Source organism: Xyrauchen texanus, chromosome 31, assembly GCF_025860055.1.
Source record: "Xyrauchen texanus isolate HMW12.3.18 chromosome 31, RBS_HiC_50CHRs, whole genome shotgun sequence".
NCBI lineage: Eukaryota > Metazoa > Chordata > Actinopteri > Cypriniformes > Catostomidae > Xyrauchen > Xyrauchen texanus.
In genome coordinates, this window is record NC_068306.1 from 37815488 (window position 1) to 37833822 (window position 18335).

General features: G+C 39.4%; 1 protein-coding gene across 4 annotated transcripts in view; it reads right to left on the reverse strand.

Moving 5' to 3' along the window:
• The window catches only part of LOC127625432 (transcription factor 7-like 2), a 91503-nt gene that overhangs the window by 23336 nt on the left and 49832 nt on the right, over nt 1-18335 (reverse strand). For all 4 annotated transcript variants that reach the window (XM_052100730.1, XM_052100728.1, XM_052100727.1 and 1 more), the window contains exons 4-5: nt 10081-10195; nt 2797-2875 (exon numbers count right to left, since the gene is read on the reverse strand). In XM_052100730.1, coding sequence (XP_051956690.1) covers nt 2797-2875; nt 10081-10195 — 194 coding nt within the window. The remainder of the gene's footprint in view (nt 1-2796; nt 2876-10080; nt 10196-18335) is intronic.

The window sequence follows — 18335 nt, forward strand, 5'->3', positions numbered from 1 at the left end:
TTGAGCCCTTTGAGTCAGCAGAGCTAAAGGCGCTCTCTCTGAAGACCGCCCTCTTGACGGCGCTCACCTCCATCAAGAGGGTAGCTGACCTGCATACGTTCTCGGTCAGAGAACTGTGCCTAGAGTTTGGTCCGGCTTACTCTCACGTCATCCTGAGACCCCAACAGGGCTTTCAGGGATCAGGTGGTGAACCTGCAAGCACTGCCCCAGGAGGAGGCAGACTCAGCCTTGGCTGTGTCCGATGCGTGCTCTTCGCATCTACTTGGATTGCACACAGAGCTTTAGAAGCTCCGAGCAGCTCTTGGTCTACTTCGGTGGACAGCGGAAGGGAAGCGTTGTCTCCAAACAGAGGATCACCCACTGGGTCACTATGGCATACCACGCCCAGCACGTGCCGCCCCTGCTGGCCTACGAGCCTACCAGGGGTGATGTGGCTTCTTGGGTGCCTCTCTAGCAGTCATATGTAGAGCTGCGGGCTGGGCAACACCTAACACATTTGCAAGGTTCTATAAGCTCAGGGTTGAGCCAGTTGTGTCACCTTATGTTATCAGGTGACACAAACAGGTAAGTTTGGGTCAGCTGGCTGGGTGTATCGCTTGTGCATAGCGCCTTTCCCCTCCCTTGAGGTGAAGACATACGCTCTTTCCCCAGTTGCGTTCGCAAGAAGTGTGAACCCTGGACGTTCTTCCTCCCTAGCCTAGCGGACGTCGAGTCTTCGGAGAGGCTCGCTGCCACCACAGTACGGGCGTCACCCAGGCCCACATACTGAGGTAAGTGCTCCACATGTGCTGGATGTCCCCCTAGTCAACCCCGTGTGATGTATATTCTGCAAAATGGTTTCCCCGCATCTTCCTTAGGCAGAGGGCCCTCTGTCCTTAGTCGTTAGCTTGTAGTTACTCCTCCCCCCTTGGGTAGGATCTACCACGATACCGCTCCGCACAATGTGCTTCCGCTCCTAACCGGTATTGTATTCCACCTAAAATCACCAATTTCCATTGGCCTTTTCTTAAGATCAGAGATGTCTGGGCTCCGCAGGAGTGACCCCTAGTGTCAACTCATCGACACAATGTCTCGTTCCCTCCATCAAGGAACGGAGGTTACATCGACGTTTCTGACACAAATGTTTACAGGTGACATTTTGGGCAAAAAATATGGAGATATCTGAAAATGTACAACTGAAGTAGAGCTGAGTGAAATAAAAAGGCCAAACATTAAATTTATGTTACAGTAAAATAATTAGGTGCAAGTTTGTTTTGAAAATGGAGAAAGTTGCCAAACATGTTTACTACTTATATAACTCTTACAACTTTAACAACTACGATAATAAAATAAAAACTCTGAATGAAATGTGTCCCACCACAGAACAAATGTCAAATTAATCTGAAAATTCAGATACATGAAACAGTTAACTGTTTGACTGTGAATATTTGGCACTTCACCATCCATGAAACACTAACGGATGTGTGCCCCATGTGTTTGCTTTGCTTTCAATATTTGTGCCTCTGATCTAGTCATTATCAAGCCAGAATAAAGACAACCCCATTTAAAGTGGCTACAAAAAGTATTTGCAAACCTGTAACACTTAAATCTCTGAATGCCACTGCATTAGATTCAAAACAAGTGACATCTTTTTAGCATTGTGACAACATTTTCATGACTATTGTAATGCAAAACAATCGCATTCTCATTAATGTAACACAAAACAATGAATGATATATTATTTGAATTGTGAAGTAATAATTACACTCATGGTGATATCTGTTGTAATTTATTTAATTTATACGTATTTAAATAAAAATAATCATTGTTATACAGTATTTTCTTTACTGCAATGCATTATTCCCAACTGTGAATCTAAACAACAACCATTCAGAACACGGAAAAAATGTAACAACGCAGGTTATTATTATTTATATATTTTGTAGGGTGAATGTGAAACAATCAAGTATGTTCAACAACATGTGCAAGGGGATTTGGGCAGGGTATTTATAGCTCCCAGCATGCTTTGCATGGGACTTGATGCAGAGAGTACAAATATTGAAATTTTGCATTTTTTACAATTTTTTGAGCAAGATAAGAAAAGGGGGAGACCTTAGAACTGATTCCATTATGATAAGTTACCATTGTGGTGAAGAGTGGAGCTTTTGCCTAGCTTGAGGATGGGTACACAAGCAACTAGAGGTTGACCGATAGTTGATTTTGCTGATATCGATATCTAAGGTGGTGGGAAAGGCTGATAACCGATTAATCGGCAGATAATGAAAAAAATATTAATTATAGGATGTGAAAAAAAATATTATTTTTCCTTACTATGACGGGCACAGACAAAGAGTCCTAAACCAATAAAATTACAAATGCAGTTTATTTTTCAACCAAAATCCCCAAAATAACCAGAAAAAAATTAAGATTTGGTGCATAACGTGGGACTTTTATGTATAAACAAGGCCGAAAGTCAATGGGGCTCTTATTTTGAAATTAAGAAATTATTAAAAAACAACATTCGGTAACTATCGACATTTTTAAGGTAATTTCAAATTCTTTCAGATAAATGCAACTTGGTCTGATATTGTGTTATCTAATGCAATAACATTCACATATTTTAATGTATGACTTAAGTGTCCAAATAAACTTTGAGGCCACAGTACACTCAGTTTTCCTTTAAGAACTATTCTAAACACCACTGAACCCTGGATGCAATTCAGCTTGCTTAATCTCATCAAATTTGCAGACATGAAGTGAGCTGATGGGAAGTATTGAAGAAGTTGGCCTGTGGAGTGGTGTGTAGTTAAATCTTACCAGTTCATGGAGGGGGTGATCTGGCCTTGAGGCAGCGAATAGAAACTGGAGATGTCTTGAGACGGATGTCTGTGAACACCTGTAAGACACAGAGAGAGGAGGACTGTCACATGACTCAGGCCATCATTAACATGCTGGGAACCTGCCATTACTCCGGCCTCATCGCAAAGGTCAAACACCTCGAAACCCGGACAAACAGCCAGAGAGAAAGAGGCGGAGCGGCTGTTCCTGCAATTATTAAACATGATGTATCCATATATGGAAGGTTTTGGGGAACCAAAGGTAAAAGTTTAAGAATTTGTGATTAAATAGTGCATAGTGATTGACCACCATTCTGATTATTGGGTGGGGAACGTGTCACCTTAAATGTCTATGGTGGTTACGGTCATGATTTTGTGCCATTTTTCTTTACAAATTGTTTAAAAACTTCCATGATATTCTCAGTTTCACTTGTATTGAGTAATCTCTTCACATCACACAACATTTCACATTAAATTTGCTGGTGTGGTCCAAAGTTCAATGCCTGCAAGCTGTTTGAAAGCTGGGACCATGAAACGGGCCCAAACCCTGATACATCACCATGTTTCACATCTGGAATGGGATCATTTCTCATGAATGCTGATATAGATTATGTTCAACTAATTCATTCTCCCTGGATTATTCATATGTTCTTTGGCAAACTTCAGACGGGCTGTGGTGATGCATGCTCAGGTAGCCACTCACGTACCCCAGGTCATTTTCAGCATTTTCATTGCTATTAGCACAAGTTTCTTCCTGCAATATTGTTGTTTTTGGAATTATTTTAATTTTTTATTAAATATGGAGTATTCATAATAAAGCCTTCAGAAAGAGCACTTTCATGAGCAATCCACAGAAACCTAATGACAAGAGCATGAATGACTTCATTAGCCAAGCTAGCAGCATATTTTAATTATTATACATTATATGTCTTAATATATTATATAAAATATTCAGGTTTCCCACACTTTGACCAATTAATTTTCAATATATTTCCAAGACTTTTCCATTATTTTTCCAGTTGTTTGGATTACTGGATAGATATATTAAAAAAATGTTTTTAGCCAATTAAGAGCATAACTAGAAAGAATATATATAAAAATGTGGCGCAGCACTGGCGGCCAAAAGTTTGGAAAAATGTACAGATTTTTCTGTTTTGGAAGGAAATTTGATAAAATTACAAAAATCAGTATGATAATAGTTTTTAAAGATGATCAAAACATCAATCTGAACTTCAAATTGACTCTCTCATGTCAGCTTATGGCTAACTATGGCTATTTATTTCCAACCTGTTTATTTATTGCCTTTGTGTTAATAATCATGTTATAATTAATAAAGCTTTGAGTTTGACCACAGCATATTTCTGAAATTCTAGTATAACCTGTAACAGGAATACTTTCTTTATTACCATAAAATACAAGGTCTACAAAGTACTGGATAAAAGGAATAAACATTTTGATTATTAGTATTGTTATATCAGACATCAAGTGAATAAGTATACCAACGCAGCACAAGAATTATTCCAAACGAGAATGTTTTTCAAAGTTACAAGATGATATTCACTGGAACACCAGACTGAACAAAAGCATTTCCAAACAAAAATCCATGGCTTGTATCTTGACACAGGGATTCTGTTTGGAGATGTTCGATAACCTCTTTGAGGAGGGTAAAAACCCCTCAATCTTATGTTCTGGAGACTATAGTTTTAAGGTTACTATGGTGGCTTGTGATGGTACATGTGACAGATGAAACAATAAACCCAATAAAAACAGTCTCTGTGATATTCCAAAGGAAGTCATTTGTCAGCAGTGAGCACCCCACAGTTAAGAGAGGCCTGAAGGAACCTGTGTTTGTGCAGAAGAATGCCACTTGATGACTATAATTTGCATTTGCTCTGGGCCAGTCTGTGAACAAACCCTCAATAAATCTGCACTGGAATGTGACTGAGTCAACCTGCTGGAGATATATGTAATCCCCCATCACAGAACTGCTCTGCCACTGTGCTACTGTATATAATATCATATTATAATATTGTGTCTGGATCTTCTTATTGCCTTTGAATGTTTTACTTCTTCAGGTTTATATATATATATATATAGAGAGAGAGAGAGAGAGAGAGAGAGAGAGAGAGAGATAGAGAGAGAGAGAATTCCCATCATTCTCAATGATGACTTTCATTACTGTGATAAAGTTGTTTTACTGTATTATTAATATATTTTTCCCCCAATCATTTACATAGTTTAAAACAAAGGCAGTAAAAAAAATACTACCATGATGTGTAAATAGTAAATTATAATGATTATTTGTACATTACAGTACAGAATTATTAAGAAATAAATAGATTTATTTATTTATTTTGAATTATAGTAATGAGTGTTGGGGAAATGTTTAATTGTCACACACAAAAAAAAAATTACAATGCAAAAACTTTGAATGGTCCAAAAATAAGATTATATTTATTATGATTATTATTATAAAATTTTGTTTTGAAATACGACATGCACATGTACTTGACAGGTTTTGTGACATTCACCCTAATACTAGGGATGGGTCGATACGGTTATCTCACTATTCGATTTGATAATAAGAGGTTCATGATTAGATATAATAACATTTAAATAAACATATTACTTAATTATTATTTCTGAGAAAATGTTTAAGCAAAATTATAATTTCTCATCAAGATAAAGTTCTTTAATACACACTTTAAATGCTCAAAGTTTAAATAAATCAGCCTGGCTACATTCAGGTGCAGAACAAGCAATAGAACTGAACAAAACCTGTCCTGGAAAAAGGATGTGAAAATGTATATTTATTTTTAAGAATAGTTTAAGTAAAAACACTGAGCTTACATTCATGTGTATAAGAAACAGTAAAAGGTTTACTGTCAGAGTTTCAACATACATTTCAAAGTCTTCCGGTTCAGCGAACATCAATGTAAATCTATTGGTTTCTTTAGCGCATCCATGCTGCGTGAGATTAAAATGTATATTTCCTTTTACATTTTTATCTGACTGTGAAGAACAGAAAGGATATTAAGACACATTATACAATGAAAGTGGAGTCGCCTCATCTTTGATGGACATACATTACATGGAGGAAATTATCCACTTTAATAGCACTTTTAATCAAAACAATGTACTTAATCAAAACCAGTACTTAAATGTATAAAAGCTAAATTCAGCACTTTAAGGACCTTGTGCGAACCCTGTAAACAGTGTAGATAAAAGCGCAGTAGGGGTAAAATCAAGCAACAGAGAGATTATGATGTTTGACCGATCATTTAATTTATGATCACATGGACAGAGAACAATGTTGCAAATTTACACAATAGTTGAGTTGAGCCACAATATGGTTCCTAATTTTTTTAGTTGGCGATATATCGAAATTTCATATATCATCCCTTCCCTACCTATACTATTGCCATGTTTAGAAGACTGAAGGTTTAAAATAAAAATAAAACTTCAAAAATAACCACAACTTATCGTGTGTATCTATCATGTGTTTTAAATGCAAGTGAAAAGTCACATTATGCATGCTCAATTTATTCACTATTAAAAAATTCCCATCAGCTCATATCACATTAAACCTGGATGGAAATAGTCATTTTAAAAATAGTCATTCTTGATGGAAAAGTACTTGTTAAATGGCAAATGATTAGCCTTTAAAGTAGTCTTTCAATATAAGACATGTTCCACTGTGTTTGCCAAACCCCATAAAAGTGAAAGCACTCTGATGTTTGAGATGACTGGACCACAAACTCACAGAAAACATTATCTGGATATCAAACACAGTAGAGTAAAACACAAACCTTTACATACAGTAAGTGTCACAGGCTCAAACTCTCAATGTTTTTCATTCCGCCATGTACTTCACCTTGATGTACAGTCTGTACAGAAATGACACATTTCAGTCCCATATCAACATCATCATGTGAGTGTGTTGGGTCACGGTGGTTGAGTATGGTACAGCTCACTGATTTACTCTCTCTCTCTCTCACACACACACACACACACACACACACACACACACACACCAGAGTTGAGCAGAGGACAGGTGTGTGATACGGAAGTCTCTAGGCCCGTAATCACACATGTGAGTGCCTTCACTAAGTAGGGCAGGGTGATATATCAAATATTCATATTATATTTGAAGTGATTTTGCTTGTGCAGTGAGACTGTCCCTCCCTCAATTGACTAGCAAGTAACAAATCATGTCCTGCATTGCAGCCTAAAAAATAGCATTTTTAGCATGATCTGAGCTAAAGACGCAGAATTTATGATACCAATGTTGTCAGATTTGAATGCTGATTTGAAATATGTTCTTTGATCATAATCTCATCAAACCATTTTGGAGAAAAATAGATCTGCATCGATTGATCCACAAACATTTCTTCTTAATATCCTCTTGTATGTCTCTTGTATATTGCATGTTCATACATTTTGTACTGTGAAAATACTTCAAAGTTTGATTTCTTTTTCAGCCATCTTGGTTCAGAAGAGTTTTTCCCATGGGAACTTCATATAAGTTTTCATAGAAGACTTCTAAGCCATGAACCAATCCGACCAGGTCCAAACTGAATCACAACATAAGCAAAATTTAGCAAAAATGTATTTGAAAATCAGACAAAAAGACAAAAGGTACGAGACTGTACTTATCGCCTTTCATGAGGGAATGAACTGCAATCCAAGTGTAAGCAAATAAAAAATTACTGAAAAATTTAACATTACTGATAAAGTTGTCCATTTTGAACACAAAAAATATATTTTAAGCATACTGTAAAATATGAATTTACAAATATATCAGTAGTTTGAGTCATGGGAGTGGGCAATCGCTGCAGAGCTCTTTTTCTGCAGTTAGTTAGCTGCTATTCTCTGATTGGTGAATCTTTATCTTTAGGATCATGGGTATCATAGTTATTAACAAAATAATACAAATAAAATGTATGTGAAATAACGGGGACTGATGGCTTCAACAGAAGCATAAACAATCAATAGACAACCTTGGAGCACATGGTCGTAAATTTTAAAAGTTATCATTAAAAAGTAATTCCCATGTGGAAAACAAATATGGGATTTTTACTTCCGAGGCGGAGCCTTAATGTATGCTTCCAGCGATTCACAGAGAAAAAAGCTCACAGGAGCCTCATTTTTTGTTAGATCATCTTCAAATTTTAAACAACTTCTTTAAACTTGTGGCTTTGAGAACATTGTATTTCTGGGTTGTCTTGGCACTTTTATTATGGTTTTTATTATTATAAAAACATGTTCAGCACAAAATATTTCCATTACTATAAACTTCATAGTTCTCTAACTTAAAAAAACTAACAACATACAGTGCATCCTGAAAGTATTCACAGCGCTTCACTTTTTCCACATTTTGTTGTTACAGCCTTATTCCAAAATTGATAACATTTATTATTTTCCTAAATCTACAAAAAATACCCCATAATGACAATGTGAAAGAAGGTTGTTTGAAATCTTTGCAAATGTATTAAAAATAAAAAACGAAAACATGTACATAAGTATTCACAGCTTTTGCCATGCCACTCAAAATTGAGCTCAGGTGCATCTTGTTTCCACTGATCATCCTTGAGATGTTTCTACAACTTGATTGGAGTTGATTGGAGTCCTCCTGTGGTAAATTCAGTTGATTGGACATGATTTGGAAAGGCACACACCTGTCTATATAAGGTCCCACAGTTAACAGTGCATGTCAGAGCACAAACCAAGCCATGAAGTCCAAGGAATTGTCTGTAGACCTCTGAAACAGAATTGTATCAAGGTACAGATCTGGGGAAGAGTACAGACAAATTTCTGCAGCATTGAAGGTCCCAATGAGCACAGTGGCTTCCATCATCCATAAATGGAAGACGTTTGGAACCACCAGGACCTAGAGCTGGCCGCCTGGCCAAACTGAGCTATCAGGGAGAAGGGCCTTAGACAGGGAGGTGACCAAGAACCCGATGGTCACTCTGACAGCATTTCTCTGTGGAGAGAGGAGAACATTCCAGAAGAACAACCATCTCTACAGCACTCCACCAATCAGGCCTGTATGGTAGAGTAGCCAGACGGAAGCCACTCCTAAGTAAAAGGCACATGACAGCCCGCCCGGAGTTTGCCAAAAGGCACCTCAAGGACTCTCAGACCATGAGAAACAAAATTCTAGGGCTTCTTTTCTCTTTGGTGAATCATTTGGCCTGAATGGCAAGCGTTGGTCTGGAGGAAACCATGCACCGATCAACACCTGGCCAAAACCATCCCTACAGTGGAGCATGGTGGTGGCAGCATCATGCTGTGGGGATGTTTTTCAGTGGCAGGAACTGGGAGACTAGTCAGGATCGAGGGAAAGATGAATGCAGCAATGTACAGAGACATCCTTGATGAAAACCTGCTCCAGAGCACTCTGGACCTCAGACTCAGTAGGTTCATCTTCCAACAGGACAACGACCCTAAGCACACAGCCAAGATAACAAAGGAGTGGCTACGGGACAACTCTGTGAATGTCCTTGAGTGTCCCAGCCAGAGCCCAGACTTGAACCCAATTGAACATCTCTGGAGAGATCTAAAAATGGCTGTGGACTGACGCTCCCCATCCAACCTGATGGAGCTTGAGAGGCCCTGCAAAGAAGAATGGGAGAAACTGCCCAAAAAATAGGTGTGCCAAGCTTTTAGCATCATACACAAAAAGACTTGAGGCTGTAATTGGTGCCAAAGGTGCTTCAACAAAGTATTGAGCAAAGGATGTGAATACTTATGTACATATGATTTTTTAAATTTTTTTATTTTTAATACTTCTGCAAAGATTTCAAACAAGCTTCTTTCACGTTGTCATTATGGGGTATTGTTTGTAGAATTTTGAGGAAAATAATTAATTTAATCCATTTTGGAATAAGGCTGTAACATAACAAAATTTGGAAAAAGTGAAGCGCTGTGAATACTTTCCAGATGCACTGTATATTAATTCTGAAACTTGGGAAATTAAGTCCAAATTGTCTTCTTTCAAAAGATACTACAACTGTGTCCATACTCCAAAGGGTCTAGAAAATACAAACATTTAAGTTCAGGTATGTCATTTTCATGGTTTGTGCTCAAAAAGGGGGCGTTCATCAACAGGTTAAGGGACCATACCTTAATGAACAGAAAAAGTGATTTATGGAAAACAAACTGTGTTTGTGGTTGAGTATGTTTTTGCTGGGATGCATTAAGGAGTTCAGGGTTCTCTATGAGAAATGTTGGAACAGAGGTGTAGAGACTGTGATCATACCTGGTTTCTGGCTGACTTCTGTGGGAATGTGTGTAGGGCCTGGGTTGAAGTGATCATACGGCAGCAGCGGCGTTAATGGATGCATCCCCTGCTGGACCACCGACACTTTGTTGGACTGCAAGACACACACAATAAGATGAGTGTCAATTGAAGTTCGATGCTTAAAAAGGGTGGCGTGCATGCACATCAGATGTTGAATACACTTGCTGAAGGAATCAATGAGATGAGGAGGACCCATTTGATCGATAGGCCTTTGATGATCAAGGCCAGCAGCACAAGAGCTTGTTTGCTTTCATGTTTCTGTTTACAAAAGACCTTCAATAACTTATGTGAGATCCAGTTTTCTAATGCTAACAGTGTGTTGTTTGACATGATATGCAATGACGGTACTTGCATTCTTGAAAGCAGTCACATTTCTTGGCCAAACTTCTGACTGTCAAAGGCTTGACAGTCAGAAGTTTGGCCAAGAAATGCGACCGGGCTCGATGGGCTTCTTTTCATTTTTTTGAGAGTCTACACATGTGTGAGAGAAACAGTGTGTGCGTTTACTGAATGATTTGACAGAGATTATTTTCCATGCATTCACCCATATCACACACAGATCCGGTGTTTGGAATAACTAACAAAACATTGTGCCATTGTGCGAGCAGCCTCAGAGACACCGGTTCTGGTCCCATGGAAACCAAGAAAAAACAATGGTGAATAAGACTCAGAGGTTGCATTTTCATTCTAAAATGATATCTTTATTCCACTGATGGTTAGGTTTAGGCAGGGCTCTACAGTGCGGCCATTTCAGTGAAAATTACTATGTGCGACTGTGAAAAAATATTAGGTGCACCGGTGAGAAAAAACAAAACAATTCTCAGATTAATCGATTCTGAGGACATGGCAGCAGTGGTGCTTATGTGCCTGCCATAGTCAGATGTTAGAAACACGTGCATATCCTAAAAACAAGCACATCCTACAAAACTGATCACAGACTGGATGTATCAACCACACACCATTAGTCTCCTAATGAAACTACGATCCCGAAATTAATTCACAAACTCGTGCGCATGGCAACGGTTGATTTCATGATTACATGTCAACAAAGAACATGAAATACGATCTTGCCCACCTTTTGCACTAATTTGCACAACAAGTGAAAAAAAAAACCCACCAGAAAATAATAATGAGACAGCAGTTCAAGAGATATGGGTGATGTTTTTATTTTCGAATTATTTTTTGTCTGATGCTTCCCAATGTCTTTCACTCTTTCATTTACAGTTGCTCATTGCTGGTCTCTCGCTTGTCCGAAAGAGTGTGCATACCTTACCGCTTGTTAGATAAATGTTAAGCAGGTGAGACTTCTACTCGCAAACAGATGGAACAGCAAATACAAGATGCTTTATATATTTCTAAAATAATAATCTCGCTATTTGTGCCACTTAATCACCTGTGGTGAGGAAAGGAGAAGCTGACATCTGCACTCACAGAAGCATATATCTCATGTAATCAAACTGGCGCACCAACCTGTAGTTATAGATAAAATAAAATATGAAAAGGCCTTGGATAGATTTATTCTAATTAAAAATTGTATACTATTAAATAAAAATGATTAACAATATTTTAAATATATAAGTTATTTAACATAATCAGTTGAATTTCTTCATTTAATAGTATTTTGCTGAAAACCAATATTTATTTTCTTTCATGGTCAGTGTTTATCACTTTGTATGATGAAAATATAGTCATACAAAGGCTGAAAAATACACTGTACACCAACAAAAAAGTTACTTGATTTGAGTTTGGATTTTGTAGTTACTCCAATTTTCTCAAAACCTGGTTATAGTTGAGTGAGACCTGTCTGTCACAGGACAACTTACAGTCTTTGAACCCCAATTTTGGTCAAAATGTGAAGTTAAAGTGTTTGCCTTTCCACAGCAGAATAATCAATAAGAAAATCTGATCGTGACTCCAAGAATCGGAATTGGATCGAATCATGAGGTACCTAAAGATTCACGACCCTAGATTGAAGATCATGAAGTGTTGTACAATCGGAATAAAAATTACAACTCCAAAATGCATCTACACTGAACAATAGTTGTTTCACACTGCGATTGACTGCTTTTCATCGCTTCAGTCAACCAAGCAAGCGCTAAAAGCTTTTTAGTTGTTTTAGACTCGTTTTAGTCAGCTTGAATGAAAATAAAAGCATAACATTTTACGTTAAAAGTGAACAAAGTCTGGCCAACTGAAAAATGCAGCATCTGATTGTTGTTAATTGTGACAGAAACATTAATTGTGTTCAGCAGTGTAGATGTCAATTTAGAGTTCTTAAATACATTTAAGATGACCACACTTCAAAGACTGAACGTTGTTTTCCTCGTCTGTCGCTTACTTCGACGTTGTGTCGAGTGAAGCGACACTAGGGGACTTCTTTGAAGGCCTCGGTTACCTCTGGACTTGAGAAAAGGCCGATGAGAAATTGGCAGACAGAATTTGCCTGTCCCACCCCCGGACATACAGGTATAAAAGTAGGGAATCATGCGTTTGTCCATTCAGATTTCTTCTTCGGAGCCGAGCGGTTGTGTGATCAGTGAGCTGAGATCACTTACTGTTCCACTCACCTCTGCAGGGCTTAAGCTGTTGGATATACGGCACATTTCAGTGTCTTTCTCCTTTTCTGCACGGCAGTACAGCTTTGCACCTGGGCGCATCGACAGCACTGCAAAAAGAGAGTATTTTCCTCCTAAAAGAGTTTATTTTCTCTAAAAGAGCAATACACAGCTGGCATTGAATTTCCATTTTAGGACGCGTCTTTATAAACATGCCCTTCCGCACATGTGTAGTTCCTGGATGCAGTCAATTTCTCTCCGCGGACAAAAGGTGCAGCCTCGTGAGTCTGGGCAGCGATCACACCAAGGCAGCATTTGTGGATGGTTCATGTTCTCACTGCATTGTTGCGGTCGTGGCTGTACTTCTTAAAGAGGAACACCACTCCAGCTGCCCCCCACATCGCTTCTTCTTCCCAAGGGATTGACAATGACCCGGCTGGCAATGGAGATGATTTGGGTATGGCAGAGGGCTTGGTTTCGCCGGGTAGATCCCCACGAACCAACCGCCGCCCCCCCCGCCCCCCCGGCTCGTTGACTTCCGTCCGAGCTCGAGGTGAGAGCGGCTCGCCTCACAGCCAGTCTGTTTACTCCCTCGAGCTCCCCGAGCTGGATGATGAGTTTGCCACTGCATCGGAGAACGTTCCGGCGTCTGATGCGGAAGACTCGACTAGACTGCCGCCTTCGGGTCGACACTGCCAGTCTGAGGCTGACATGCTTGCCGGGCCGCCATCAGCATGGGGCTGGACTGGAACCCTCCGTCCTCCCCACAGCCTTCACGGCTAGACGATTGGTTCCTCGGGTCTGGGTGCCGCTCACAGCCACACCCCTGGTTCCTTTCTTCCCAGAGGTGCATGATGAGCTGACGAGGTCGTGGAGGGTTCCTTTCACTGCCCGCAACCGACCTCCTCTCTCATCCGCTCTCACTACCCTCGACGTGGGGGGCCCACGGGTACTCGGAGGTCCCCCAGGTGGACAGAGCGGATGGGATCCATTCAGTGAAAATCCCAGGAAATTAGCAATAAACTGATATTTTCAATATGATGCTGTCACCCTAATTGTGTAGTGTCACCTTAATTAAATACTTATCAAATCTTTAAAACTTCTGATTGCAGAATGGAATAGTATCATGTGTTTGTTATACTAAATTCTAAAATATTTTCTTCTTTAAATTCTTCAATGTGGTTAGATAATTTTTTTGTAACTTGTAATGTAGCTAATTACTTTTTAAAAGAGTAGTTTGACTGTAGTTTAGCTACTTTAAGTTATGAATTTGAAAGTAGCTTCCCCAACACTTCCCTGATTGCATTTCACCCATAATCACACCAGGGCTGCCATCAGGACTCATGGACAGGGGGACAACATTTTCCAAAAAAAAAAAAAAAAAACAACAACAACAAAAACAGCAACCCCTACTTACACTGCCCTCATCCACACCCACTCCAGCACCGTCCACCACCACCCACCCATTCTTGTGTTACTCACTCACTTACTGTTTAGGGATGCTAGTCTCTCCCTCAGTGGACCTGCTCTGCATGGTGGGGATGCTCGTCTCTCTCTCAGTTTCTGATAGAGGGTGATATCATAGCAAGAGTCTGATTATTTTCTTGCTGACTTCAGGTCTAAAAATGAGCTAATTGCAAGCTTTAGTAATTCCAGCAGGTTGCAATATAATAGCCTTATAAGTAGGGATGGTATCGTTAGGATTTTATCAATACTATTACTATGATCGATACTCCTTTTTTGTTTGTTTTTATCAATTGTTAAATAATTGATAAACACATATAATTTTTTAAAAGAATGTTGTTTCTAGAGTATCAACAGTAATGTTTCAGTAAAGTCAATATACAAACTCAATATCTCACTGGAAACAAATCTAAAATATCAATAAAATAATTGTTTCCAATGGCTGTGAAGAAAGCAGGGAAGGCTGTCATCAAGGGGCTGTGTTTGAGGTCAATCAAACCGTACACATGTGGGTCAAGTGCAGGTGGACCTGTCACCATCATTGCTGCCTACATAGCGCTGGGGAAAATCGTGATGTTTATTTTTTAATTTAGAAAGACGTCATATAAAAAATGTTGACTACTCAGCATTGGTAACCGTAATGTCGGAGCTTATCAATACTGCGGTCTTTAATAATTTAGCACCAGGGCCCGTTTAATACCGGGTTATGGTACCCAACCCTACTTATAAAGGCATTTATATCTATCTATTATATTATTATCTTATCTAGTTAAGTGAACTTGCTAATATTATTTAAAGGTTAAGCTAGCAAGCTGCAGTTTTATTTGCTAGTCTACACTAGCTCCTCGCTTTTGCCACTTTCAGCTTCGCCTAGTCATACCTAATGCTTCATGCTTGGCAAGAAATTTGGCCATCACCTCTCTGCTTCTTTCGTTCATTTTTGCTCTCTGTTTGCTCCCTTTTCTTTTTTGTGCCCCTGATTTTAGTCTCATGGTGAGGCATTTGACTAGTTTTGTCAGTCCCCGCTTTGCACAATGCACATTGTGTGTGTTCCGCACATCTGATTGGCTAGGTGTTTCGAAAGAACCATTTCACAATAACAGCAGGGGGATGAGGGATCAGAATCAGATGGCAAGTTGAAATGTGTTTTAATAATAAATATTAAAGTATTTATCATGTAAATACATATACATTCTATTTTCGGTGATATAAGTCAGTAAGTAAATTGTTGTACTTAATCCCATTAAGGGTCAACTATAGACCTTTGCATGGGCCCCCTTGAGCCTTGAGCCCCGGGTCATCTGTACCCTTTGACCCCCCCGATGGCAGGCCTGCATCACACCCAGATCAGACCAAGATGATACCCATCACACACAAATTACACTCAAATGACGCCTACATTGCACCCAAATCACATCTAGATGACACCCGGACCACACCCAAATCACATCCAGATTTTACCCAGATCGCACTCAGATCACACCGGAAAAACAGCAACATAGTGTAACACCTAACACCCAAATCGCATCCAGATCACACAAACATTCTCCACTGAAGGATATAAACTGGGGAGCATCCTGAAATCAAACATAATATTTATTAATACTGTAATACACAGCTCCACAGAGTTCTGTTTCTATCTGTCACATTTGTGTGTGCACTCCTCACTGATATCTTAATATTCTGACAAAAGAAATCAGTGTTTGGAGTTCAATGTCTGAATGTAGATCAGATCAGGTATATTTGCTGAGAGATAATTATCAGGATGTTATTGTTATGTAACTTCTTACTATGATATGATTGTCAGATGATAATTAAAAAGTACATAACCTAAAGCCTTATTCAAGGACTGAGATTTAGGGATCAGGACCGAAATCAAAAATGAGGAGTGCAACACGCTATAATTCAATGCCTATAATATCAGTTTAAAATCGAACAAAATCTATTTGCATATGGTTGTTTCCTTTTATCCCACATTTGTTTGAACAAGAATGCAGGTGTCAACAAAAGACATGATAGTGTTTGAGGAAGCAGTCCTCTCATATGGGACCAGGGCGGGACACGGCGACCCGTTGCCTCTTATGGTCATAAGCACTTTACTGTCTAATGTATTCTTTGCTTTTAACCATGTAAGTGCTTTTTTGAAGCGGAAATTAGATGTCCTTTTGGAAACGTAGTGCGCTTTGAGTGTTATGTCTTTAATCTACCATTGTAGCACTGATGTGTGCGCTACCCATTTGAATGGAGAGCAATCATTTTACACAATTTATGTTGCCATTGATGTGGTCAAGATCACTGAATAAGAGCCTTTTGTTAATAGTGACAATCCTCAGAGGAAGTATGTTTAAGAGTGATGTTTGCTAAGGCTCACACGAACGGTAAGGGATTCGAACGACCCCTAACCTTAAATATTACACTTTATACGTAAAGTTTGCATTAAAGGCATGAATGATACCTCAAATCATGTGGCTTGTTAAAGAAAAGTATCTTACTACTTTTATGCAAGCAACCACTTAGCAACCACCCAGAGTTCCCTAGCAACCACACAGAACACCTTTCCAACCAATTAGCAACACCTTGGCAACCACTCAATACCCAAGAATCGTGGCAGCAAATTTTCTACATTCTTCCCAAGAATCCAGAAATTCATACAAAATTTTGATTTGATGTACAGGAACTAAATTGACCAACATTTCACACTCTGTCATATTTCACCCCGACATCAAAAAAATTGGAAACTGTTTGTTACTTAAAGAAAATCAAGCCTATATTTAGGACCATTGGGTTTTTTTATTTTCATGACAAATAAACACTGCTTATAAGCAATGCAAATAACCCACCTCAACCCCCAATTAATTACCATAATGTAAACATTTTAAGGACTGCAATAGAGCACAACAGTCTGGTTATGGAAGTAAAAATTCCATTCACTTTCTCCATTGACAAATTGATTTTTAACAATAACAAAACCTTTAAAGATAACTTTAAACGATAAACGATAACTTCTGAACTTTTAAACCTAAGAGGTTGTTAACTGATTGTATATGTTTCTGTTGAAGCCATCAATCCATGTGACTTGAACCTCATTAAAAAAAAATCTTGTTAAATAATGGGTGATGTGACCCAAATAAGATGACCTACACTACTCATAATCCTAGAGGGTAATGATCCAACAATCAGAGAATTGCAGCAAACAGCCTTTCCCATAACTCTGTGAATCACACAATCAAGTCGGTCTCCCTACACTTTTTTGTGGTGTTTTGTGGTTCGTTCTGCATAATGCGACGGCACATTTTAGCTTATCGCGGCCCATTCAGCACGTTTGGAATGGCCATTCAGCCCCTGATAGGCCCCAAAGTGCCCGGTTTGCCAGATTTACAAGTTTGATCTTGTTACGGTTGATGTTCAAATGTTTTTTGTTCACGTAACTGTCAGTTGTAATAAATTATATCCCCATACGTAACATAATAAAACAAGTTCCCCGTCTGTCGCTCACTTAGACGTTGTGTCGAAGAAGCGACACTAGGGGTCTCTCGAGCGCCGAATATACCTCTGATCTATGAAAAAAGGCCAATGAGAAGTTGGCAGAGAGAATTCGCCCCGGACATACGGGTATAAAAGCGGAGAAATTTTCTTCTGAGCCGATGGTCGTGTATGCATCGAGCTGCGAGTCACACACCTATTCCTCTACCTCTGAGCGATCTGTTGTTGGATCTACAGTGCACTTCAGCGGCTTTCTCATTCTCTGCACAGCAGTGCAGTTTGCCCCTGGGCGCTTCGACAGCGCAAACTTAAAAGAGTGTTGTTAAAAGAGTGATTTTCTCTAAAAGAGTATTTTCCTCTAAAACAGCAATACACAGCGGCGTTGAACGTCCTTTTCAGGATGCGTCTTTATAAAGATGGCTTTCCGCCCCTGTGTAGTTCCTGGATGCGGTAGAGTGCTCTCCACTTCAGACGGCCACAGGCGCTGTCTCGTGTGTCTGGGCTGCGATCACCCCAAGTCAGCATTTGTGAATGGTTCATGTTCTCACTCATGTTGTGGTCGCGGCTTTCCTTCAACCGACAGAATGCCACTCCAGCTGCCCCCCTCATTGCGCCTTCTTCCCACGGGATTGCGGACAACGCGGCTGGCGATGGAGGCGATCTGGGGATGGCAGCGGGCTCTGTTTTGCCGGGTACGCCCTCACGAACCAC